Raw genomic sequence first — 27,252 nt, forward strand, 5'->3', positions numbered from 1 at the left:
ATCTGATGTGTTTCATGACAGACCTCGACTTGTATTAACCTGAATGACCTCAGTCAGTAGTGTAAAATAACATACTGTGGATTTCTTTCCTTCTAAGTGGTTGTTAGGCTAATTGGCTTGTTGTCTGAGGATGGATGTCTTTGCAAAAGCTTTTAAAGTGACCACCTCCTCCCCCCTCTTCAAACTGTTTAATTTGGAGGAGTGCCCAGGATAAAAGGAGAATATTTCTGCCATCTTATGTGTATGTGTGTGTTTATGAATGTGCAGTTTGAAGTTCATAGACACCATCTGCTCATCTGCATCAAACATATTGAACATGCACTGTAATGTTTTCCTCATATCCCCGATGAATATTAATCTTAGACTAAAAATTGCACAACATTATAAATGTACCAACTTATTCGACATCTTCAGAGCTTGATTGAAGCTACAAAGAAACAAATTTCTGTTGTCTCTGGTTCTTAAATGGTTTGTCGAGAACAGTTTTCTTTCATGTGTTGATGTATTTCCTATTGAAACTGGTTTGAGTAGGTTATATTGACCTGCTCAGTAGGCAAGGATCATGATTTGCCACTTGCTATTGCGTTCACCTTGCGTTTAAGGTGATTTTGATTAACTTTTAGTAGTGCACTAGCATATAGATGACCTTTAAAAATAATAGCCATTGATTAAGAGTCACAGAACCCCTATTGAGTTTTTAATGTTCTCTCCAGCTAGTGTCCGGCTGTTCTTGTGAGTGATGTCATCCTGTCAGTCAAAGTGAACATGGCTTTTTGCTTCACATTTTCTTCAATGCCAGTTCTGTCCAATTCGCTTCATTTTTACCAGCGTGAAACATTTGTCAAGCGTCACGATTCGATTACGCAGACACATGTGTTTGATAAATACATCTGACAGGCTGCTCAGAATGATTGTGGTATCAGGATTCAGTGTGTGGTCGGACTCAGACAGGAAGTGTGACTGTGAGAGTTCTCAGAGTTAAACTGTGTCAGAAAAAATTAATCTTAATTATGTCAGACAACACTTAAGCAAAACATGGTCAGGTCAAAGTGTCCAATAATTTTTGGTTCCAAATTTTTATCAATTTTACTGGTAGTCCACTGTATGAAAATTTTTTGGGTATAATATGTCACAGTTTACTTTATTTATCTATCCTCACTTACATAAATTAACTAGAGTGTCCTGCACCCACTAGTAAAAATATATAAAAAATATCAAAAATGTCTGAATAATTTTTGGTTTGACTGTGTATATATATAAAAGTCAATAAAAAATTTAATTATTTAATTATTAAGCACCATTACAGAAGAGATATTGCTTGAATTGGTGCAGAAGTGATGTGATAATTTTAATAGTTGATGTACTGAGTAATTAATTATTCATTAGGCCACATGTTTGTACTGTACTTGTTCCCTTGCCATTTTAAATGAGAGGCAAAACTGTTTGAATTGCTGAAATGCATGTTTGTTTTAACCACAGGATGATGTTTGAGCACATCTGCTCAATGACTGATCGACACACATGCAATTTAATTTCGGTGATGCACCACTGGGGCATAATGGAAAACCATTAGAGTTACACAAACCTTTAGCTGTTTTCTGTCTATGTACCAGTCACAGGGCCTTCCATTAACCCCTTTATTTACATGAAAACACGCATGCTCACTCAGCATACATTGCTAAGCCAAACCAGACAGACCAGATGGGTTCATTCCATGTAGTGAGGCACGTAAACAGAACTGAATTAAGGCCTAATGGCTATGTATCGAGTTTGCCTTTGGGTTTCAGTTTTACAGTGTTAAGTTTTTTTTCTATATACTGTTAGGATGGCAAATCATTTTGCTGTCAGATGGCAACACTGAAACGCATCAGCTCCAGCACAGGAAGTACGGTTGGCAGCACTGGACATAATGTGCTCTTTCTCATTGCAGAAATTCCTGGCATCATTTTTAAATCTGCGTCAAACTCTTGCCATTTCTATTTGTCACATTAAATGTCTGACTCATACCGAAGGTCGCGTCCTCCTTTTATAGATACTGTGGAATGCAATAATTGCTTCACTATTGCTAAACTAACAACTGAAAGGACAGGAAGTGGACGCGAATATGTCGCGTGGTGAATCTGAAGTAGGCAGTATGAACTGGAGCAGTGGTGGAGGTGAAAGTCCTCAGATGAGATGAGTTTCCTGAGCGAGGCTGGACTCTAATAAAGCCAACCATCCTGAGGAGAGAGAGATATTCTCATTGTTGTGGAAAGGCTTTCACAACCTCCAAAGTATTGCAACATCAGCCAGTCAAGGAGAGAAATTGAGGTCTTTGCAGGGGGAAAAATGAGAACAGGAGGAAGAGAGGCTAAGCGATATATAGAGGTCAAATATTCTGAATTTATGGTTCCAAAGGTATCATAAGTGGAGAAAGAATGTTGAACTCTGATCTCTGCTATGCATGTGTGTGTAGGCATGATTATGTTGAAAACAGTTGTGCTGCTTAATATTATTGTGGAAACCGTGATAGATTCTTTGATAAAGACAGAACAGCATTTATTTGAAATAGAAATCTTTTATAACATTATAAATATATACTTTTGATCAGTTTAACCCATCCTTGCTAAATAAAATCTTTCAAAAAATGTTTACAGACCCTAATTTTTTGAATAGTAGAGTAAGTGTAGGTGTTTTAATGCATATGCGCTAATTGTTGTGCTGTTTTCTATTATATATCCCTTAAAATATTCCATATATAGCCTTCTATTCACTGTTAAAGCTTCAGTTTCTTGGCAATCACGCCCTCTCCATCATCTCACAAAATAATAAATGCTTATCTCTGCTATATGTCAGTCTCTGAATCCTAAAATATGGCTTCACCTGCACGATTTTCCTTTCCTGACTCTCCTTGCTGCACAAGGTTTAATAATAGCACCAAGTCCCCACAGAGCCAGAGAATCAGGCCAGTACAGTCTGAAAAGTCAGCTTTGCCCTCTTGTGGCAGGTGCATGTTATAACAAGTTTCTACAAGTGAGGGCATCAACCTGCAGGGGTCCTCATGAAACAAGAAGAGAGAGAAAAGAGAAGAGGAACAAGCCAAAAAAAAAAAAAAAGAAAAAATCCTTTAAACATCCAGTAGAGATAAACTGAGCATGCTCAGTTCCGCTGTGCTTTTCAGATGTGTGTGTGCAAGCAGGCAGAAGGAGACAGAGGGGTGTGTGAGGGATTGCTACTGAGCAGGAGTGGGAACGAGTCAGTGGGGACCAGAGACACGGGCTGAGCTCCAGTGGCATGGCAGGAAGGATGGAAGAGGGACAGTGAAGTGGATCCAGGCACCACCAGCCCATATAGGGATGCTGCTAACACTGCTGTTCTATCTGCGAGTGAAAGGTACCATTGTATGCTGTACACAGAGACCGAGAGACAGACAGATAGATAGATAGGATGAAAGGATCAAATGGAGGGATAAATAAGACAGAATGGTTGTTTTATATGATGGATTTTGTTCCTTAAAGGGATATTGCATCCAATTTTTTTCAACCTTATGTTATTTCAAACCAGTTTGACATTCTTCTTGCATGGAACACAAAAGGAGATGCTTAGCAGAATGTCCAAGCCGCTCCTTTTCCTCCAATGAAAGTGAATGTTGTTACTGGTTATTTGACATTTCAACTAAATAAAGAAAATATTTCAGGTTTGGAACAACATGAGGGTGAGCAATGACAGAAACGTCACTTTTGGGTGAACTTTCTCTTTAATCTTCCAGTAATGGTTGTGTATTTTGACGTAAGGGTTCGTTCATTCTATTTTTGCTTTTGTATGCCCTCTTTCTGTGTCTCTTTATCTTGTCCTTTATTTAACTGTCCTCTATGCGGAGAGAGTTTTCAATTAGCTCATGGTCTAACAGCTACACGCTTTCTACATGACTGCAGTATCACGTCTTTGTAATGTCAGGTTTCGGATCTTTCACTCGGGTTGACAGGATCTATTTAACTCAACGTCTATGTAATCTGAAAGCTGTATTAACGTGTAGTGACTCTTATTATGAAATGTGTCCCCCTTTGCACCATTTGAAAGTGAGTTCCTTTGCATTTAAATGTCTATTTATGGATTATGTGTCTATTTTTAGTGCATAGCTCAATAATAGTTCCTCAGGGCTCTGTGCGCTGTCCACTTTTGTTTCAAAGCAAAATGATGTTGACAGTTTGTTCACATGTGCTGGAAGCTTAGCTCATTGTGTTTAGCAAATATTGCTAAGGGTGGTGTGCTGTAGTGGTTAAAGCTCAGGGTTAGTAATTAAAAAACAATAAGCCATCACTGTCGTACACTTGAATACTGAACCCCAGCTTTCTTGCCCTTGCAAAAGGTTACGCTGCAATGCTGGGGTGGTTGTCAAGAGTTTTGCTGTGTGGTTGCTAGGGTGTTCAAGTGCTAGTGATTTTAGTGTGTGTTTAGTTGCTATGTACAAAGGGTACTGTGTAAGAATGATCTAAAAAGTCGGTGTTCAGTCTACTGTCTACTGCTGAGGCTTCTGCTTGGTCATAAAAGCTGTTGTTTTATGTGTCTGGCTGCAGTTTTGTTCTTCGCACCATGGACAAACAAAACAAAGCCCTTCAAATATAATGATTAGTCTATTTCTCAAAAAATGGATGAAATTTGAGGTATCATTTCCATTTGTAGCACAAACGGTACAGGAAATGTCACGCACTAAAGCTTAACACTCAAGGGTTCAAATAATAAGTGGTTTATCTAAGGCGACATTGTGTGAAAGCCCTGGTCGTGTGGTGATACAGTACATAAATATTCTACGATGAGGAATTGATACCAGATTTGTACATGTGTGTTTTATTTTTTCCTGAGTGCATGCTTAACATTTCAAAGACTTCATCATGCATGTGCACTCAGCAGTGGGCTCTCATGGGAGTTTTGTTCTCCCAAGAGTGAAGCTTTTTTGTTTACTTCACTCCTAATTACCTAAAACTGCCTAATTCTGTGAAGCTCACACTTATACTTGTTATGTAATACTACTTGTACTACTAATATTTTGCACACACATGGCCCCAGACACGTTTCTTGTCTTAGGGTCATCTCAACAGTGACAACACGAGAGACTCACGTTTGGGGAACAGTGATATTTTAAACCTTTGAAGCTCTGAATGGGGTGTTTTAAAGTTTTAAAAACATCCCAAGGAGCTAAAAGCTCATTATTGATGAAGAATATGTGTTCAGTTCATATGTAAGGGAATAGGAAAGAGATTGTCAGGCCAGTGAAAGAGAGGCTTAAAACGAGGCGCCTAAAATCAAAGAGTTGCCCGCGAGCTCTGCTGTTTCATCCTGGATAACTCTGATGAGCTTGAAGTAAAGGCTGCCACTCTGATGTCATTTTTTTTAGGCTTTTCTATCAGCAAAAAATTTCAGGAGCCACAAAAAGTGTCTCCTAAGAGAATTCCCCCCCCCATAAGGTGAAATATTAACCGGGCGGTTATGAAGACTGTTGCTGAAATCTGAATATCTCTGACTCGCGGTTGGTGTGACACACAGACACAAGACAACTGTCTACGTAACTTTTACAGCATTTCATAATGCATCGCAAAAGTTCAAAGAAGTTTCGGAGAAAGAAAAGGATGACAGATGAAAGGTGATAGAACTATCAGTGTTTGTGTGTTTGCTTGAGGCTTTGCAGACACATTGTGTGACCTTAAATAGCTCAGAACTCATTCTCTGCTGTGGAGTTTATTTCCACTGTATGATTCAGTACAAGCATCAGCGTGAGACTAAAAGACACATAAAATCACTTGGTGGTTTTCTTTCCTGTGTTGACATTTCCTGTTGAAACAGGAAGTTTGGGAAGGATATATCGGACTTCTCAGCTAGTAAAGTTTTTATTATTTATTTTATTTTATTTTATTTTATTTTGGTTGCTATGGTGTTGCTATGCATTTGCTAGGGTGTTTTCTGTTTTGGATGGTTGCTAGGTGGTTGCTATGGTGTTGCTATGTGGTTGGTAGGGTGTTCGGGATGGTTGCTAGGGTGGTTGCCATCAGTGTTGGGGTAACGCATTACAAGTAACTTGAGTTATGTAATCAGATTACTTTTTTTCAAGTAACTAGTAAAGTAACACATTACTTTTAAATTTACAAAATACCTGAGTTACTTTTTCAAATATGTAACGCAAGTTACTTTGTTTTCACATTTATTGACTGACCTGTTGCCATGTTGAGAGAAATCGAGAGCAAGTGTAAACGTTGTGTGTAAACATGACGATTATTGTAGTTTTAGACTAAATGTGAGTATTGAATATAGCACAAACCTGCAATAATTAAATATATATTACATGAAGCAAATATACTTTATTTAATCTCACTTTATTAACCAATGTCTTTGCTGCTGACCTTCGATGATCCAATTCAACCATACTAATAAGCAAAAATGACTTTAGATAAACATCACGTTTGTGATCAGCCTGAAGCTTATTCATTTTACTTTTGGTGTGAAAGGGCCTTTACATTTACCAAAAAATAGAATGTTTGTTAAAAGTTGTTATTAAAAAGCAAACAAGCAAACCCAGCCCAGGTAAGAAAAAATAACGCTAAAGTAATGTAACACATTACTTTGCATAAAAAGTAACTAAGTAACACAATTAGTTACTTTTTAGCAAGTAACGCAATATTGTAATGCATTACATTTAGAAGTAAAATGGTTGCCATTTTATTTTATTTATTTATCTTTTAAGAGTATACTAGCATATAAAAATTAACCCTTATGTTGTGTTTGGGTCACTTTGACCCGGAGAGGATTTTCTTTTTTCCAAAAACGTTAGTTAATGTTATCGCTTTGGACTAAAATTTACTGACTTCGCGCACACAGGGTATAACTACTTCCCAAAATTTTTGGGATCATTTTTGTACTTTATTGGGATTTTTTCTCCACCTTGTTACACTTGTGGTGTTCCCAGTCAATAATGACCGGCCTACAAAAAATAGCTTATAAATCTCTCGTTATGCTATATGCTATATTATCACCAAATATTGGATTCAATCTTTCTGTCAACTCGTTTTCTTTTAATTAGGACAGGTTTTGTATTTAATTTTTAAACTAACTGACTGTAGGCCCCATTTTTGACTGGGGACTCCAAAGTTCCCAGTCAAAAGGTGTTACAGGGTTTTCAACACAGTGTAAGGGTTAAATAAAAAAAGTCAAATTTTGATTTAAATACACAATCACAAAATTGACTGCGCAAAATACATAGATGTTAAAGAAATAAAAATGTCAAGTAAGTAGAGAAGAGAATTAAGTTTCCTGAGGAGTTTTGGACCAAATATTATAGGCTGATTTGCCAGTTTAGGTACAAGCAGCAAGTTGCAGTTGGTTAATCTGAGATGTAGCTGGAGTATATCTCATAGTCATATTGCTAAGGTATGATGGACCGACACCATGAACATTTAAGTGGGATTTAACTAATCAGCATTTTTCCAGCTGCATTCTGAATTGTTTTAAGTGTTTAATAGACCTCTTTGGTGAGTTCGTTTAACTCATTTCGCTAATTTTCATGTATTTTTTCTGTATTTATTCTATAATGTGTTGGTTGCTCACAGAGTCAAATATGTTGTATTATGCTTATGCAGATATATTGTGTAGGTGCCAGTTGTCACAATGTTCTTTAAGGCTTGACTCACTGATTGTCTACATTTAAGCAGTGTGTGTGTGTGTGTGTGTGTGTGTGTGTGTGTGTGTGTGTTTGGCTTTTGTCCAGTGAATCCCACACACTCTGTGTGAAATGTACAGATACACTCCCATCCCACGCGAGAGCAGATCAGAGGGGTTACATCACAGCAAAATGTGGCAGCAGTCAAGGAGTGTATGAGTGAAAATGTGTTGTGATCTGATTACTCTGACATTGTGGGAGACTTCAAAACGACGTTAAAACAATACAATTGCATACATGGAGCACTCTACAGGAATCAGGGGCATCTGTGTGTGTGAATGGGTAGTCTTGTGCCACATGCTAACTCCCAAAGTAATCAAATTTTGTCTAATCTTTTGGATTAGGACACAGCTGATAAATTAACTTCCTTTTTAAATTAAGTACAAACTTCAAAGCAGCCTATTCACAGTAATGTTATTTGCCTTGCAGTGGTTTATGAAGCTCCTCCCTGTCAATTAACACATTACGTTAATGTCTGCTGCTGAAATTAGCATCTTCTCTCAGTGGGATGCCGCTAACACGCTCATTGTCATTTTCTCAGCTGCTATTGTCCCTGTTATATGCTAACACATTATTTTTAAGGGCTATATCCTTCACTTTTATAGCATTGTTTTTGTCTTGTATCCCACTTATAATGATAGTCAAGGTATCTGGCAGTTTTACGTCATCTTTTTCCTAACTTTCTGACAAATTTTAAAGGTACAGTAGCACAAACCACCTGTTCTGAAATCTATGCAAATGACCTGTACCATTATTGGCTAAACAGTTTGCCTGTGCAATGAGTATACTCTCAGAAAAATGTGCAAAACTTGTACCTTTAGGGGTATAACAGCATGTCGCTGGGGCAGACCCTTAAAGGGACATCTTTGTACCTTATTTACCCATAAAAGTTCATGGTAGTAGTACCTTAAGGGTACATATTACTAATCTAAGGTACTAAAATGCACCTTTTAGGGGTTGATAAGGTACAAAGTTGTCCTTTCAAGGGTACTGCCACAGTGACAAGCTGTTGTAACCCTAAAGGTACAGTTTTTGCACATTTTTTTCTGACAACTTTTATTTACAGTTATCTCGTCCTCCCCAATAACAGCCTCTTAGCAAGTTCACAAAGCAATTTGGCCAATTATGTGCTATGCAACTGTGTTTGTCTTCTCAAGAGCAAGGAAAATCCTGTTTTCCATGATATGACCCATTTAAATTGTTTTACTTGAGGGCACAAAAAGTCAAGTAAAGGTCATCTTAGGTCCTGATCTTCTCCTCAGGAAGCTCGAAGTGGTGGGTGTAACTGTTGTCAGATTTTGTTAATAACTGACTTTGTCATTGTTAGTGATTTGAAATTTGTTTCTGGATTTATTTGTCAGTGGAATGTTTATGCGGAGACGTCCAGTATTTTTAGTGAGAAGTATTTTTAGTGAAAACAAGACAAAATACTGATTTAATAAAATGTTTTTTGCAGTAAAGCCTCTCTGAGAAGAGTGAGTCTGAAGTGGCCAAGAACAGAGGAGTTAGTGTTTGTGTATGTTCAGGTCTCAGTGGCCGAATATAAGGGCCCTTATACAGAGAGTGCTAAAATGTTCTGCTCCTGCTGCGTTCCAGCCGTGCGCTTCAGTCCCGGTTGTTCATTCAGCTCAAATCCCACTGTCTGCTTTGATCCTGCACACCCTCAGCACAGCAAAGGAAAGCCCCCTTTATCATCTTCCTGCCAGCCCAACCAACAATGTGTGGAAGTGAGTCAAACCCATTTTAACTGGTCCTGCTCTCTGAGCCCCTAGCCTTTACACACTCACCAGACAAAGACCCTCACAGAGGACGTTCAGCCCTGGCTGGAGCATTCTGGGGTCAGCGTGGCACGCCATGGCGGGCTTCTCCATTTTGATCCAGAACTCGCAAGGTGCAACTCTAACTCTCGTGCCGCTGTGTTCTCTCGTCGTAGCTCCTCTGACCGGAGGAGGAGGTGGAAGAAGAATGTGGGGTGACGCAACACTGGTCTGCTCTCCGACTGTCGCAGGAGGTATCCTCAGCATTTATCTTATCAGTAGGGAGATGGACATGAAATGGAAATGAATTTAGGTTACAGTTTTTTTGGAAATTTTTCATCTGTTCCAAGACTTAGTGAAGTGCCTCGCTGCCTAACTGAAATGAAAGAGATTCATTTGAAATTATTTGATGTTCTGAATAGGCAACAAACCGCATGGGAGATGATGCGTTACTCTAATAAGCTGAACAACACTGCAAAAAATCTGTTATTATTTTCCAGTTAAAATATCCTAAAGTTCTTGAAACAAGATAAATTGACTTGAGAAGCAACGCTGCATAAGATATTAAGATTTGTTAGCAGATAATGTCTTTAATATGAGTGTATTTTGCCTTAATAGACTGGCAGATTTTTTCCCCCTGCTTGTTTTTAATTTATTTCTACTTTAGTCAAGTAAAAAAAAACAAAATGACAAAATACACTATGCAAGATGCAATCTATCAAAAAAGGCGTACTACCTTATGCAGCTTTGCTTCTTAAAAATGTCTTGTTTTAAGGATGTTAACAAATTTTGTCTGGAAAACAAGTTAAAAATTATTAATTAAAAACTCCTTTATTCAGTGTATACATAGAACACACAATTTTATGCTAAAATAGTGAGTTTATCTATTAATTTCAGCAATGTATGACATCCCTATATATATATATATATATATATATATATATATATATATATATAATATAGGGGTGTAGCGGTATACAAACATGACAGTTCGGTACGTACCTTGGTATTGAAGTCACGGTTCGGTACAGGTTCGGTACAGAAGTGGGGAGAAAACTTAACATAAAATTGCTTTTTTTTTCTTCTTTTAATTAAACAGTAGTTTAATACATTACTAACAGGTTAAGTAAATTTAATGAATACATAATCTAATATAGTACATATATTTAGTGAAATTCTCCCCTCTAGAGTTCATTTCTCTAGTGAGCTAACATGCTGTGGACAGTAAATGACTTGCCTGAGGTAAAAGTAATGCTACGTGAGATATTATTCTCAAGCTGTTTTATTGATGTCTTTCCGCGGTTCAAAAAACTTATTGAGAGATTACACACATATCTAGATCGTCTGTTCTTCTTCTGCGCTTTTTCTCCACCGCACGCGCCCCCTTCTGGATTGGAGTGTGAATCACCGGTGACTGAACCGTGACGTCCGTACCGTACGGTTCGGGACGAATACATGTTCCGTTACACCCCTTTGCAACAGAGGAATGCCTATGATATGACAGTATCAGTCTCATTATGGTTTCAGCAAGCATGAGCTAAAGTAGAGAAAACAGTCTACTAGATTTAAACCTCTCTTCTTTTCATGTATTTATATACAGATATGAGATGGGTTCTAATGTGTAGATGAAGTTTGATTATTCCATAACTCTGGTTCTTACTCTCTTTTCATAGTCAGTAACAGATTCAATGTAATTCAGTGTAGACTTTCTGGCTCCAAAGCCATTGTTCAATTTAAGGTCAGAGATTTGGATGACTGCCATGATACCTGCAGTCTCGCTGGATCTGCATCAATTCTTTTTAACTTAGCCTTCCATTAATGGTGCATTTGTCTCGTATTTCATCAAGTGAAATCTTCACAAGTGTGCTGGAATGTTCTCTAATGCATTATTGTCATTAGTGTTGAAGATGCATTAAGTAATTGTTTAGTTTAGTTAGTTTAATTGGCCAATACAACAATGGTCTTAGACTTTATTCTGAGATTTCTGATGCTTATAAGCATACAGTTGATGTATGTTGTCAGTTATGTAACAAGTATGCACTGTATACACTAAAAAAAGACTTCTTAAAGAGTTTATATACACACACACACACACACACACACATATATATATATATATATATATATATATATATGACTCGTAGTCATAATCATCATAAATAGCAGTCACAGTATGCCTGTCATCTGTCTTCTGACATCACACATAATAGATGACTGTGTGTGATTGTGTAAAGGATGATATGGCATGATTCCAGGTCTAATTAACAAGGTCAAACGAATATGTTAAGTGCACCGCATGTGTGTGCGGTCACGATGATGACTGATAACAACTGACTTGACTAAGTAGCGTTGTGTGATCACATCTCTGCTGTGCTAATTCAGTTCAGTGTGGAGAATGCCAGCATCGACTCTATTCCAGTCTTGCTTATACCCTCGGGTGCGGCGTCGCCCTCCATCCACTGGAGCAAGGGCAGATTTATAATGACGGGTGTAAGTTCATGAGCGTGCTCTGATTGAGCAGTTGCTGTCACCGGTTAAGTGCAGCTGTGAAAAGGACAGGGCAATTAAGGATAGCAGGGATGGAGAATGAGAGCACAGTTATGATCAGAGTCAATCAGAAGCGGAAAAGATCACCGTCATTTTACTTACTATACATACAATATGATGGTTTAATAAGTGCTAATGTCTGTGATGAATGTGTTCACTGTGATGATTTTTCCTGGTTAAATACATGATATAGCATTAACATGCTTTTAACTTCCGTAGTGTGATGTATTTCCAGGCGAGACAGAAAACGAGTGGGAAATAAGATTTTCTTCAGGGTTTGATTGCATCATAAAAAGTAGGCTATGATGTTATTAGTTAATATTAATGTCCATGCCAACCTTGAATTTGTCTTAAGGAAAGAAAAGTAATTTCAAAAGTGGTGAAAGTTATTAAATTTCAAAAGAAGAAAGTTAAATGGTCAATTTAGTATTTCATTTTCTGATACATGAACTATAAGTTTGGTTTTCTGGTAATGTTTCATAGTAACGTGTTCACTGTTGTTGGACACTGTTTTGCACATTTGGGGCCAGATTTACTAAACAGGGCAAATTAGCGTGAGAGCGCAATTAAAAAAAAAAAAAAAAAAAAATGCCGATGGGAGTGGAAAGTTCTGACAAACGCGCAAATTAAAGAATACAGATGCAGCCTGATCCTTTCCATAATGACCAACACAATCTACTAAGAGCAGCGTAAATTAGCGTCTGGTTTAAGACATGCTTTTTTGGAGCAGTAAATAATGGCACAAATACCAGTAAATTGACTAGCGCAAACCTTAGTAAATCACCTTGCATGATTCATGTAAATCCCTTTCAGACGCAAAGTCTATGGGAGGAGAGTAAACACCTACAAATGCATATGCAATAAGTTCAGCCGCAAAAATAACGCCATTTCAGCGCTATTTTTTCACTGGGTGTCTTTAGTAAATCCTGACAGTAGTTTTTTAACACCAAAAGAGTGTTTGTGCTGATGCAAACTGTTAGCAAATCTGGCCCTTGGACTGTTAAAAGAAGAGCTTATGTGGAAATTGGCCATTCTTTAGTCACTTTCATATATTTCCAAAACTATGCTGTTGTTTTTTTCTGTACACTCTTAAAAATAAAGATTCTTTATTGGCATCCAATGGTTCCATGAAGAACTTTTAACATCAGTGGAACCTTTCTATTGCACAAAAGGTTCTTTAGTTTTTTTTTAAATGTTCCCCCCCAAGAACTGTTCACTGAAAGTTCTTTGGGGAACCAAAAGTGGTTCATCTATGGTAGTGGTTCCCAAACTTTTTAGAGTGGAGTACCCCCTGAGGCATTTACCATCCTTCTGTGTACCCCCTCTCTTCCACTTAGACTGCACCTTTTCCATTAAAGGACGATATTTGCCCCCTAAATTGACTTTCCAGTGAATTTATTATCTTTATAAATATCTTTACATCATAAAAAATATTTTAAATAAAAAAAATTTCAATAGTAAAATATGCAATGATGATTAAAAATGTGAAAAGTGATTCTTTTACATACTAAAACCGCCAGTAGGTGGCGGTAAGCCTTAATGCATGAGTCACCGAATCATTCGTTCATTCAGTAACGAAGCAAGTGGCTGTATATATGAATAAATTATTGGATCAAGACTTTCACAAATGATTCGTTCAAAGCCACAGATTCGTTCACGAAACACCGCTGTGTCTGTTGTAGTTCTGCTGTGGCTTTCGTTGGAACTATTATTTCGTTGCAATATAGAGTAAATACTGACAATATTGTGAAGAACATCACTTAATATTACCCGTTTGTTTGTTTAACTGTTCTATTTGGATGTGCATTCTTGCTCATATAATATTATCAACATTAAAAACAAGAACTCACAAAAGGTATGTTTTGTATCAAAAGTTTGAATCTTAAATTGATCCATGCACCTCCTGTGCCAGACTATTTGTTTTTCATGCTAGAAAGTGCTAAATGTACAGGTACATTGTCGAGAATGGCAGTAATGTAGCGCGATCTGTTAAGGCAGCAGACTCTGACGCAACCTATCAGCACCCATATGCACCCTGCTTGTGTGGAAATGGATTTAGTTTGACTGCGAAAGATGTGGTATTTTTTATTGGATGTCATGTATTTATGGCATTGTGCCCTGAAATACATGCTCGGTTTTAATGTTATTTTAAGGTGGGGAAGAATTAAATGAATGACAAAACTCAGCATTTTGTTCGCGTACCCCCTGTGTCACATACCCCAGTATGGGAACCACTGATCTATGGCATTGCTGCGAAACCCCCATTTTGGAACCTTTATTTTTAAAAGTGTATTACGCAAAAATATTTTTCACAAAAAAGTTTTTCCACATACACAAACATACCAAAAAAAAGCACCAATAAGTGGTCCATATGACTAGCGCTCTATATTTAAGTTGTCAGAAGCCATTGAGTAGCTTGAGAAACTGAAAAATCTGTAAAATCTTTGTTTTCATGGATGTTTTATGTTAGTTAGTGTTCTTTTTAACTTAGGAAGAACTGGTAAATACGCAGATGATATGGTCACATGACATCCAGCCTGAGAGGTGTTGGTTGTGGACATGGAGTACTCTTTCTCTTTCTTTCTGTGGTCAAATGTTAGAGATAATGACAAAAAATAGTGCTGGGTAACTATGGCAACAGCACGGTTTCTCTAGGTCTCTCCCTGTAGGGGTGAAGTTAATAAGATTAGAGATAGATCTCAGCGATGACAGTGCTAAAGACCTCGGCTCTGCCTTTTAATTAGCCCCTCGCTTTCCCTCTCTCTCTCTCTCTCTCTCTCTCTCTCTCTCTCTCTCTCACACACACACAGACATGCACATACACAGACACAAAGCAAAGGAGTAATTGTATGTTGTGACATTAACATCATCTGGTATTCTTCAGTCCTGGCAAAAAAAAAAAAGAATGAAAAAACAAAACAAAAAACAACAGCTCTGCAGAAATTGAGAAAATTGATTTATAGTTTCATTACTCTGAAATACAAACCCGATTCCAAAAAAGTTGGGACACTGTACAAATTGTGAATAAAAAAGGAATGCAATAATTTACAAATCTCATAAACTTATATTTTTATCACAATAGAATATAGATAACATATCAAATGTTGAAAGTGAGACATTTTGAAATGTCATGCCAAATATTGGCTCATTTTGGATTTCATGAGAGCTACACATTCCAAAAAAGTTGGGACAGGTAGCGATAAGAGGCCGGAAAAGTTAAATGTACATATAAGGAACAGCTGGAGGACCAATTTGCAACATATTAGGTCAATTGGCAACATGATTGGGTATAAAAAGAGCCTCTCAGAGTGGCAGTGTCTCTCAGAAGTCAAGATGGGCAGAGGATCACCAATTCCCCCAATGCTGCGGCGAAAAATAGTGGAGCAATATCAGAAAGGAGTTTCTCAGAGGAAAAATTGCAAAGAGTTTGAAGTTATCATCATCTACAGTGCATAATATCATCCAAAGATTCAGAGAATCTGGAACAATCTCTGTGCATAAGGGTCAAGGCCGGAAAACCATACTGGATGCCTGTGATCTTCGGGCCCTTAGACGGCACTGCATCACATACATGAATGCTACTGTAATGGAAATCACAACATGGGCTCAGGAATACTTCCAGAAAACATTGTCGGTGAACACAATCCACCGTGCCATTCGCTGTTGCCGGCTAAAACTCTATAGGTCAAAAAAGAAGCCATATCTAAACATGATCCAGAAGCGCAGGCATTTTCTCTGGGCCAAGACTCATTTAAAATGGACTGTGGCAAAGTGGAAAACAGTTCTGTGGTCAGACGAATCAAAATTTGAAGTTCTTTTTGGAAAACTGGGACGCCATGTCATCCGGACTAAAGAGGACAAGGACAACCCAAGTTGTTATCAGCGCTCAGTTCAGAAGCCTGCATCTCTGATGGTATGGGGTTGCATGAGTGCGTGTGGCATGGGCAGCTTACACATCTGGAAAGGCACCATCAATGCTGAAAGGTATATCCAAGTTCTAGAACAACATATGCTCCCATCCAGACGTCGTCTCTTTCAGGGAAGACCTTGCATTTTCCAACATGACAATGCCAGACCACATACTGCATCAATTACAACATCATGGCTGTGTAGAAGAAGGATCCGGGTACTGAAATGGCCAGCCTGCAGTCCAGATCTTTCACCCATAGAAAACATTTGGCGCATCATAAAGAGGAAGATGCGACAAAGAAGACCTAAGACAGTTGAGCAACTAGAAGCCTGTATTAGGCAAGAATGGGACAACATTCCTATTCCTAAACTTGAGCAACTTGTCTCCTCAGTCCTCAGATGTCTACAGACTGTTATAAAAAGAAGAGGGGATGCCACACAGTGGTAAACATGGCCTTGTCGCAACTTTTTTGAGATGTGTTGATGCCATGAAATTTAAAATCAACTTATTTTTCCCTTAAAATGATACATTTTCTCAGTTTAAACATTTGATATGTCATCTATGTTGTATTCTGAATAAAATATTGACATTTGAAACTTCCACATCATTGCATTCCTTTTTTATTCACAATTTGTACAGTGTCACAACTTTTTTGGAATCGGGTTTGTAAATCAATGCATATTTAGAATTAAAGGCCAGTGGACAATCTCATATCTTTAAATCAGTGGACAAATGAAGCTGTTTATTTTCTTGTTTTCCATCCATATTTGTGTGTATATACACAATTTAATGCAAAAATAATAAGGAAATAACCAGTTTTATTTATATATATATATATATATATATATATATATATATAATACAGTCAAACCAAAATTTATTTAGACTTGAACATTTCATTCATTAATACAGTTTATTCACTATAGTTTAAAAAAAAAATGGTAATAAAATATGACAAGATGTCAGATAACATGGTCAAGTCAAAGTGTCTGAATAATTTTTGGTCCCAAATTTTTATCAATTTTACTGGTAGTCCACTGTATGAAGAATTTTTGGGTATAAAATGTCACAGTTTACTTTATATCCTCTCTTCTATCCTCACTTACATAAATGAACTATAGTGTCCTGCACCCACTAGTAAAAATATATAAAAAATGTCTGAATAATTTTTGGTTTAACATATATATATATATATATATATAATAACCAGTGTGTGTATATATATATATATATATATATATATATATATATATATTATATATACTGGTTATTTCCTTATTATTTTTGCATTAAATTTAAGTTTTACATTCATCTGTCACTTTGGTTTAAACTATATTTAGCCTAGTGTTTGTTCTATGTGTTATGCTGGTATTATTTATGCGTTTATACAATTGTCCGTTTTGTCATATCAATAATTTAGCATATTGAAAAAAGCAGTTCATCAAAAAATAAATAAATATATGAATTTGAGGACATTTTTGTATGGTACTGTACTGTGTTAGGTCGACCTTAATGCAGTCTGTTCAGAAGAGTCATCTAGCATTTGTTTTTGATGATTTGATGCTGTCTGAAGCCTGCGAGTGTTTTGCAAGATCAAAAACTTTCATATTTGAGGAGACAGGCGTAGACTCAGCTCCTTTTAAACAGAAAGAGAAGAGAGAAAGCTCAATTATTCAGCTTTTGTTTTTTTTTCATCACATTCTACTGCGAAATTATTTCTGGTATCTGGTAGATGCTTTTATTCCAAGCGACTTTCAAAGTAAACCTAGTCAATTTATGTGTTCCCTGCAACTCCAACATTGACCTTGGCGTTATTAACAGCATGCTCTTTCAGTCGAGCTACAGGGAATGAAAAAATGTGTGCTTATGATGCAAATATCTACAAACCAACCCGATTATATAACAGAGAAAGACACTGCTCTGATTTAATGGAGCTCAGGGCAGTTTCTAGTTTTAAAAGTAGAGCTTTTAGTTCTTATTTTTGATGTTCCTCCTCCTTTGATGCCTGTTTTTGCACTTCACAGTGTTGTCAGTGATGCATTTTGTTGCGCAGCATTTGGCAAACCGCTTTGTGTTTTTGTTGTAGCCGATGTTGGATGTTCAGTGTATTATTGCATATGGTGTGTTTGTTTGAGTGTGCGTCGGCTCTCATGTCCGGATCTCTCGTCCACAGAGCTGCTGGCATCTGGCACGTATGGCACAGGAGAGAGTGTGTGTTGCCATGGCGATGATGGAAAAATTGAATTTGTGCCTGCCGCACCCTCAACCAGGCCGTTTCCAGGCGATTGGTATCAGCTTCACTAAAAGAGCTCTGTCAAGCAGGAAAGAGCGTTTAAAAGCAGCTCCTTCATGGGTGAATCACTTGAATGCATCATTGTGACTCAAAATCACTAACATGTCATGGAAGATGTGGCAGCCAACCACCCTGCCAAGTTTTCCAGTGCAAGAAGAGTCAAGTTTACATTTACAGTTGCTTTGGCTTATGGGACCTTATGACTGCAACAGTCAGTGAGGATTGTGGGATTGAGAAGAGAGACTACAATGAGGTATAGTTCATAACAAAATACACGATTTCATCTTCAACATTGAGAAATAAATTACTGTTATGTGGCCAATTGCTGAGCCAAGATGTCGAGCAGGGCTTCAGACCTATACATGCTGCCTAACAGGTCGAAGAACAGGTGTTTCGGTGCCCATCTGGATGATTATGATAGCAAACACGTAGCTGTTTCCTGAGCAGCTGTTACTGTGCTCTGTGAGGGGGATGAGCGTTTGTAGTTTTGTTGAAGTCTGTCACTGGTTTGATGAAGGAGAGGAACATTGTGAATTGTTTTGTTTGCTGGAAGAAGGTAGAGTATAATAACTTGCACTCGTCTGGCTGTTTTAAACATTTGTTGAAGGAAATATTTAGCTAAGAAATACATTTATTTAAAGGATTAGTCCACTTTTAAATTAAAATTTCCTGATAATTTACTCACCCCCATGTCATCTAAGATGTCCATGTCCTTCTTTCTTCAGTCGAAAAGAAATTAAGGTTTTTGAGGAAAACATTCCAGGATTTTTCTCCATATAGTGGACTTGAAGGTAAAAATTACAGTTTCAGTGCAGCTTCAAAGGGCTTTAAACGATACCAGACGAGGAATAAGGGTCTTATCTAGAGAAACAATTGGTCATTTTCTAAAATTTTTTTAAATGTATGCACTTTATATTAACAAATGATCGCCTTCAAGTGGTTCCGCCAAAACCGCACTTCCGTATTCTTCAAAAAGCTTACGCTGTATGTCCTACGCCTCCCTATTCTACTTACGGAAAAAACGGAACTGGCGCCGCGTTCGTTCCTCATCTGGCATCGACCCTTATTCCTCGTCTGGTATCGTTTAAGGCCCTTTGAAGCTCCACTGAAACTGTAATTTTTACCTTCAACCGTTTGGAGACCATTGAAATCCACTATATGGAGAAAAATCCTGGAATGTTTTCCTCAAAAACCTTCCTTTCTTTTCGACTGAAGAAAGAAATACATAAATATCTTGGATGACATGGGGGTGAGTAAATTATCATGAAATTTTAATTGGAAAGTGAACTAATCCTTTAAGGGTGCCATGTTTTAGCATTTAGCATTTTAGCACTGTAGCATTTTATTTTTCACCTGAAGTCCATTATAAGTGAAAAAGTCATGTGCTGTGTCCGAAATCTCTCCCTATACCCTCATTCACTATTCACTACATTAGTCCACTAATATAGTTCGCTTGAGGGAGTGAATGAAAACAAGTGAGCGAATTCAGACACTGAGTGTGCCGGAAGGGCTGCTGCTTTTGCATAGTAATAATTATTTGAAATATTAATTATACCTAGCAAACTGGCAGCTCCAGTAGTAAGATGAAAATATTTATCTTGAAGTCTAGCTTGAACTAGTCTTGAACTAGCATGTATAGACCTTAATTATACAATGTAATAATCTATTAAAAAGGAGTTTATACCTGTATGATATTACACTTTACCCACATTCGACCAGTGGTTTGGAAAATGGATGGATGGAGAATTCAGCTGTGGGCGCCGTCTTCTGGTCAGACGCGGAGATTAATTCACTGCGCGACTTTCATAGTGCATTATGGGTATTCTCTAGCTGTTGAGCGTACATCGGTTATACACTCGTTATTGTGGTGCATTGTGGGATTGAATGAGTGCACTCGATAACGTCCACTATCCCTGACTGCAACATAGTGTCGGCCCAGATCCGGCCCACATCTGGTCCGCGTGGAATCCATACTGATGTGTGCCAGATCTGGGCCGACACTATGTTGCTGTCTGGGTATGGATTTGGACACTACTACAAATGGCTGTCCCCTCAAACAGTGCCCTATTTAAGGGTATATGGGACGATTTCGGACACAACCATAGTTAACAGGGTTAACAGGTTTTTTTTTTTTATACTATACCTTTAAGATATACTACCATTTAAAGTTTGGGGTCAGTAAGATTTTTTTTAAAGAAATTAATTAAAATTTTGATAAGACATTTATAATTTTACAAAGGATTTATATTTCAAATAAATGCTGTTCTTTTGAACTTTCTATTCATTACAATATCCTGACAAAAATGTATCATGGTTTCTACAAGAATTTTAAGCAGCACAACTATTTTCACCATTGATAATAATAATAATAATAATAATAATAATAATAATAATAATAATAATAAAAAAATCAGCTTTGCCATTGCATGAATAATGTGATATATATATATATATATATATATATATATATATATATATATATATGTGTGTATATATATATATATATATATATATATATATATATATATATATATGTGTATATATATATATATTTTTTTTTTTTTTTTTTTTTTGAAGGATGAATGATTAATTAAACTTTTGGCATGTGAAAACTGCCATCACGGCAGGCCAAGATGCTGAATATTAATTGATATTTAAATATCAGTGCTAATTTTAGTATTTTATTATACCTTTAACCAGGCATGTCACTTCAAATTGGTGAAATTTGTCTTTTTTAATCCTTTCTCAGCTTAATATGCAGACAAAACTATAACTAAGCCATTAATTGGTTGATTTCCCCAACAAGTGTAAACACTGTGGCACCATTAAATCATTGCTCTGTTTGTTTGATCAGCCTCACAACAGCAACTTTGGCTCAACCAGTGGTGTGAGTTTGGGACAGGGCTATCATTTTTTTCTGACCAATGACAAGAACATGGTTCTTTAGGAACAAGATTTTAATTTTTCAACATCATGTTAATGTGTTCCATAATATGATGACCAGTAAGAAATAGTAAATAATTATATTTCAATTAATCATATTCAATTTAACTAGATTCTTTTTTGTTATGTAATCCACTTTTTAATCCATTTTTTGTCTGGCCTTTATCAAACAATGATAACAGTGACTGTTTTTCCTCACGTCAGCCTCACAGGGTTGGATGTTAAAGTTTAAGAATTTGCTCCTCTCCTCGTGTTTAACTGCTCTGTTGGGGCACCAGTCATTCCTCTAGAAGACTGTGTGAGTTTCAGCTTTATCATGTTCTATTAATAAATGATTCATGTTGTGTAGTTTTGATGCAAACGACACTTTAAATGTCTGAATGTGTGGTATGTTTATATGTTGTGAGTGTTGATTTTACGCTGACATTTTAGGTTTAGTGCACTCCAAAGCTGAATATATGTTGTGATTGGTGTTATGTTTTAATATTCAAGCACTGCTTTATGCCACACACTAGTTTCTGAAGGCTTAACAGACTTTCATTTTCTCATTTTGCTTAGATCTCTCTCTCATACGCACAAACGTCCCAGGCCTTTGAATCTCCTCTGGTGCTCATTAGTGGCTGACACTTGAAAGTTTCGACAATATTTCAATATTTATCGGTTTTACGTAACTGAGCTGCAGTTGAGGGCAGGAACATGAAACGGCAGCAGACAGAGCGAATCTCTAGGGTTTGAGCACAATTCTCAGCCTCTCCTTTATACTTGAAAATGATGAAGGTCTGCCAACTTAACTGGAACATTAGATAAGGGGCATAATGACAGAGAGATATTGGGGTATCTGAGGTACCTGTGGATCACTAGCGAGGACACTATGGTGCTTGTCTTTCAATGAGTTTAAATATCAGTATTTATGTAATCTCATTTTATCTTCAGTGATAAAATCCATTGATAATTTAGTCAGTAGACATCATTGTCATTATAATAAGCAATTCAGCCACTAAAGGGATAGTTTATAGACAATAACAGCTGCTCACCCTCATGTCGTTCTAAACCTATATGACTTTCTTTCTTCTGTGGAACAGTAAAAGATTGAAAATGTCTGTTTTTTTTGTCCATACATTGAAAGTCAGTAGTGTCCAGTGTTGTTTTGGACCTCACTGGCTTTCAATAAATGGACAGAGAGAGAGAGACAAAATGGTATTTAAACTCTTTGAAAGACAAGCACCATAATTTGAGCAATGTAATTTGTACCTTTTAGTGATAATTACCATTATTAAATTAGTTCTGTCCACATTTTATTTTTCATTTATAATAAGCAATTAATCTACTAAAGGTGATACTTAAAGGGATAGTTCACCCCCGAAATTAAAATTCTGTCATTTTTTTCTTTGAAAATTTTCTTTCATTGACTTTCATTGGTTGTATGGACAAGGACATTTTTCAGAATATCTTCTTTTGTGTTTTGGCATACTATTTCAACTCACTATTTTGGACACACGAATCCTAATTTTGCACACTGTTTAGGGTTTATAGTATGCGAATTCAGATGCAGCCTGTATTTTGGTCTGTATGTGCTCAAAAACCTCCCAAAAAGGTCATCTGTGAGACATAAAGACAAAACCCCAGAGATGCAGCAGATCAAAGTCTCATTGTGGTTGAATCAATTTAAGTCAAATCTAGACGTTTGTCACTTTTACATGAAACAGTCGACATGTGACCAAAGCGATGCTGCAGGGAATAACAGATCGACAAGAAAAAAAGAAATGAGAGAGTGAGAAGAGGAGGGTGGGTCAGATGGAGACACTGAAGCAACGAAAGAGAGCAAGAGAGGGAGGGATTGATAGCTTTTTCCTGTTGCTTTTGAGTGGGGCATGTTTTCATCCAGTCGCAGTTGAAATCCATCCACATTCACTCGGGGTCAAGACCAGCCACACCTCTGTCCAACTCCTTTCTTCTGTCTCACGTCTTTGAATCCTCATTCCGTGTTGGGATTGATTTGTTTTCATTCCTCGAGTCTCCATGTTGCTCCTATACAACCGTTTCCTCTCTCTCCTAGAATCGATCTATCGCCGTGGAGCTAGACGATGGAGGAAGCTGTACCGGGTGAACGGACACCTCTTCCAGGCCAAGCGCTTTAACAGGGTGAGTTAAAATCCTCTAGTCCTCACCAGCTTGAATGATGACATCTGATTGGATACTTAATGTATTTAACCCACTTTGTTCAGATGTATGGTCTGTTTGTGAGATGATTGCATTTTATGATAGATCTTGTTTAGGGCAAATAGCATTCTGTGATAGTGAACACATTTTTAAAGGGTGTCAGAGTTGTTTATGTTTAAGCTGCAAAAAAAACCTCTAAATCTGTGGATGTCGTACACTTGAGCAAGATGGGCAAGAGAGAAGTAGACTTGCAATAAGTATCTGTTGCTGTAGTAAAAAACCACTGCAGATGAGTTTTTAAATACAATCTGTGTAGCTATTTTTTAATTACAATAAAAAATAATATACTCTATGGTTCAAAAGTTTTTTTTATTTATTTATTTATTTTTTTTATTCAGCAAGGATGCATTAAATTGATCAAAAGCTAGTGGTTTTCCCAAGTTACTAGCCACTCAGCATTTTCACTGGCCAAAATTTTGACATCGATACCATGGGAAGAAAACTGGCATATAGATATTTTTAATATTATCTCATAATTTGGCAGCAGGTATATTAGGCTGCTGTCACTTTAAAACCGGACGCACGGATCCATTATACAGTTACACATGTGTTTTCTTTCTTAACTGTGTATGTTCAGTTAAAACATACCTGATTGTGTTTACATGAATACTTGCCAAGACCAGCATTCTGACATTATTTTGTGTGTATTTGACTGTTTAAGTGCAATAAGCAGAGAAAAAGAACTCAATTTAGTACTGAGAGATGGCTTTATGTGTGCCCACTTTGGGTGTGAGCACAAAATCTGTGGGAATGAGTAAAATTATGCGCAATACGCAAAATCCCATGCTGAAATTCAAGCCCTGTAACACCAACAATAGTCATCCAGAGCAAATGAAACGAGTGAGTGAGGGGAGGCGGTTTTGTGTGTCGACTCGAGAAAGTGCAGCTGGTATCATGTATCTATTCTGTGGAAAATGAGTATTGGAAGTGTTTCAGATATTTCAGTAACGATATGTAAAGTTTGATTAACTTTTTTGATCCACTTCAAATGTTGACTACAGTATTATATATAAAATTCAACCCGCCAAAGTGGCTAGTAAGAGTGACTGCGTTACACGCCACTGCTGAAATCCATAAGCCCTGTACATAATAATAGTAAATATATTTTTATTGTCTAACCCTTCTCTTCAAATGACATTTTTGTTCCAGAATAAATGATTGAGTAGCCGTAGTAGCAACTGTTAGCATATTAAACTGTAGTAGTGACTGTTAAAAAAAAGTAAAAGTCTCTTTAACCATCAATAAATATCTGGAACTCTTGACTGGAGAGAGTTTTTTTTTTGGTGGTGTAATGGTCTGCTTGAAAAGTGTTTGGTTTTAGCCCCAATTCTCCCACTCCAACCCAATCTAGTGCTTGGAATGTTTATCATACTGACTGATAGAAAGCCCACAGGAAGGCAAGGGAGAGATAGACCGAGGCTCATGAGTGTGATGTTTCTTTTATGCGGCGATGCCCTGCCTTTAATCAGATATCATCCCTTGAGGGTTTGTTATGTTAATGCAGACCTCTTCCTGCAGTAGTCTTCATTCTTCTACTGAGCAGAACATGTGCCAGACAAAGAAGAACACCAAAACAACACAAGAGAGAGTGATAGAAGAGAGAGAGGGAGGAACAAAGACAGGGTAGAGACGGAAAGGGACATTGTTCTTTTTCGCCTGTGCTATTTTTGCGAACACTGAAATGTCCCGTTTCTTGGAGATGTTTCAATGCCCCCTAGCAAAGATGAAGGATAAGAAGAAAACAGAGAGAAAAAGAGGCTTAGAGAGAGAGTGACGCATGATGAGGAAAGTGCCCTCAGAAAGCTCCCACTCTCCACAGCAGGTGTGTGCCATGTTGATGTGCGTAAATTACTCTTCTCATTTTCTCCTTAACAAGGTCATCAATGTTTGACCACATTATGAACAATATGGTGGAACTGCAGTATGACATCATCAAGATGAGCAGTCTCCAAAATCATGTCTAGAGAGTCTAATTTTTCAGATTTCCTGAAAAGCTCTAACGTCAGACTGCAGACAGGGCAAAACTCTGCTTAACCCAGACATCCATTTGAGTCCATGAGTGTAAAACACTTTTAGCCAAGCTAATGGTGGCTGTTTAAAGATGCAGTTTATGAATTCTGTGCTACTAGTGGCACAAAATGGAATTACAAAAATATTGTGAACAGCATCCTATATACAGTATATATATATATATATATATATATATATATCATGCATACTGTGCACAATATGCAAATTTTCTGAATGAATAGAATATATGGAATGTCTTTTAATCTATTCTTTAAATTATTTTTATATAACATTTTAAAAATAAATTAATGTTCTCATTATTTTTTATATTTGATTTATATGTGATTTGTTTTATATAGACATTTTTACAAAAAATATAATTATAATTATATTATATAAAATTATAATACATCTAAAATTTGCCAAAACACACATTACTTGGAATACTGTATCCCACAATGCAATGCGGTTTTACCTTCTATTTCCAGTGAGAAGCATCTTGTCACAGTCACCCTCAGGTTCTGTTTGTTTTGGTTCTGTCGTCACACGTGCTTCCTTGTTCCATGTTCCCGCCACTCATCAATCACCATGGACACTAACCACCATCACAGCTGCATGTCATTAGTTAATCTCTCTTTGCGTATATCAGTTCCTGTTTGTGTTCAGTTCCTTGTCCGTTCACCGTTATCCTAAGTTGTGTTGTTCCTGCCTGTCTGCCCGTTTGGATTGAACTCATTAAACTTGGAGTATTTTGATATTGACCTGTTCGTCTTCGTCTTCCTGCCTTAACGCAACCTGACACATCTATTGTTAATATCTATTTTTTAATTATTATGTGATCAAATTATTCTCATTTATATTTCATTTTTATATAATGTTTTTTTATATAATATTAGTTATATTTTTGTTCTTTTTTAATATATGAAAATTATTTGAGAACATTTGATTGTTTAATACATATTTACAAAAAATGTAGTTATATTATAATTATATAAATTTTATTAATATTTATTCATAAGATGATAACTAGATGCCAATCACACACTGAAGTCTTCTGACAGTAATGTAGCATACTAAAATTTAATACGTTTAACATTGCATAATACCTATCTAACTTGCTATTTTTTTTTAAATAGTAATCAATAAGTAGTTAGCTTGTAGTCAGAGTCTATTCAACATCAGAGGAACTTCCTGTGGCTGCATCTCTCTCTCTCTGAGAACACATTCTGCCCTCCTGCTACTTTTCCACTTCTCTCATCTCATTCTCCATAGAAACAAGGGATAGAGCAGAAGTAGGTCATGTTTTTTCCTCCCTCTGTCCTTCTTTTAAGGATCTGACTCGTTCCCTCCCTCCCATCAGCACCTCTGTCTGTGTTCTCAGCACTCTTTGGACAGACAGGACATGTGCAATCTGTAACAAATCAATTGAAAGGCTATATAATAAATTCAGTTTTACCATCACTTTTTTTCTCTCTGTTTTCATGTGCTTTTCATCTATCATATGTGTGAACTGTGTTTCCGCTTTGTTAAGAACAGAATAATCAAGTCACATCCTTCTCCAAACAATACAGATGCATTTCAAAGCCTCTTGAGACTTCTGGAAGTTTATTTTCCTGTAATGTGGCGGAACGACACAAAACTTGTGCAGTTTGCTGAGATTATTTCCACTTGTCCATGTTGTTTTGGCTCTTTGATCGTGTGTGTTGTGTCTGAAAATGAAAAGAGGTGGAGATTTTCATCCAATTTGAGTACGTAGTTCACAGAGATTAATTTATGATGTCATAAATAAGGAAATTGGCATCTGTTGCTGTGGCGATGGAGGTGGCAGGTGTGGCGTCTGTGGTGTATCAGACAGACCGTTGGAGCTTTAGAGCATAATTAAGAA

At 37.0% G+C, this 27,252-nt stretch overlaps 1 protein-coding gene across 7 annotated transcripts in view; it reads left to right on the forward strand.

The window, feature by feature from the left end:
* The window catches only part of prkcz (protein kinase C, zeta), a 114,870-nt gene that overhangs the window by 41,971 nt on the left and 45,647 nt on the right, over positions 1 to 27,252 (forward strand). For 4 of the 7 annotated variants that reach the window (XM_051903621.1, XM_051903620.1, XM_051903626.1 and 1 more), the window contains one exon: positions 23,194 to 23,279. In XM_051903621.1, coding sequence (XP_051759581.1) covers positions 23,194 to 23,279 — 86 coding nt within the window. Of the gene's footprint in view, positions 1 to 2,985; positions 3,373 to 9,492; positions 9,699 to 18,143; positions 18,448 to 23,193; positions 23,280 to 27,252 lie in introns of those variants that run through there. The other 3 variants (XM_051903624.1, XM_051903622.1, XM_051903627.1) reach the window with 3 other exon arrangements.

The sequence above is a fragment of the Ctenopharyngodon idella genome, chromosome 8, assembly GCF_019924925.1.
Source record: "Ctenopharyngodon idella isolate HZGC_01 chromosome 8, HZGC01, whole genome shotgun sequence".
Taxonomy (NCBI): Eukaryota; Metazoa; Chordata; class Actinopteri; order Cypriniformes; family Xenocyprididae; genus Ctenopharyngodon; species Ctenopharyngodon idella.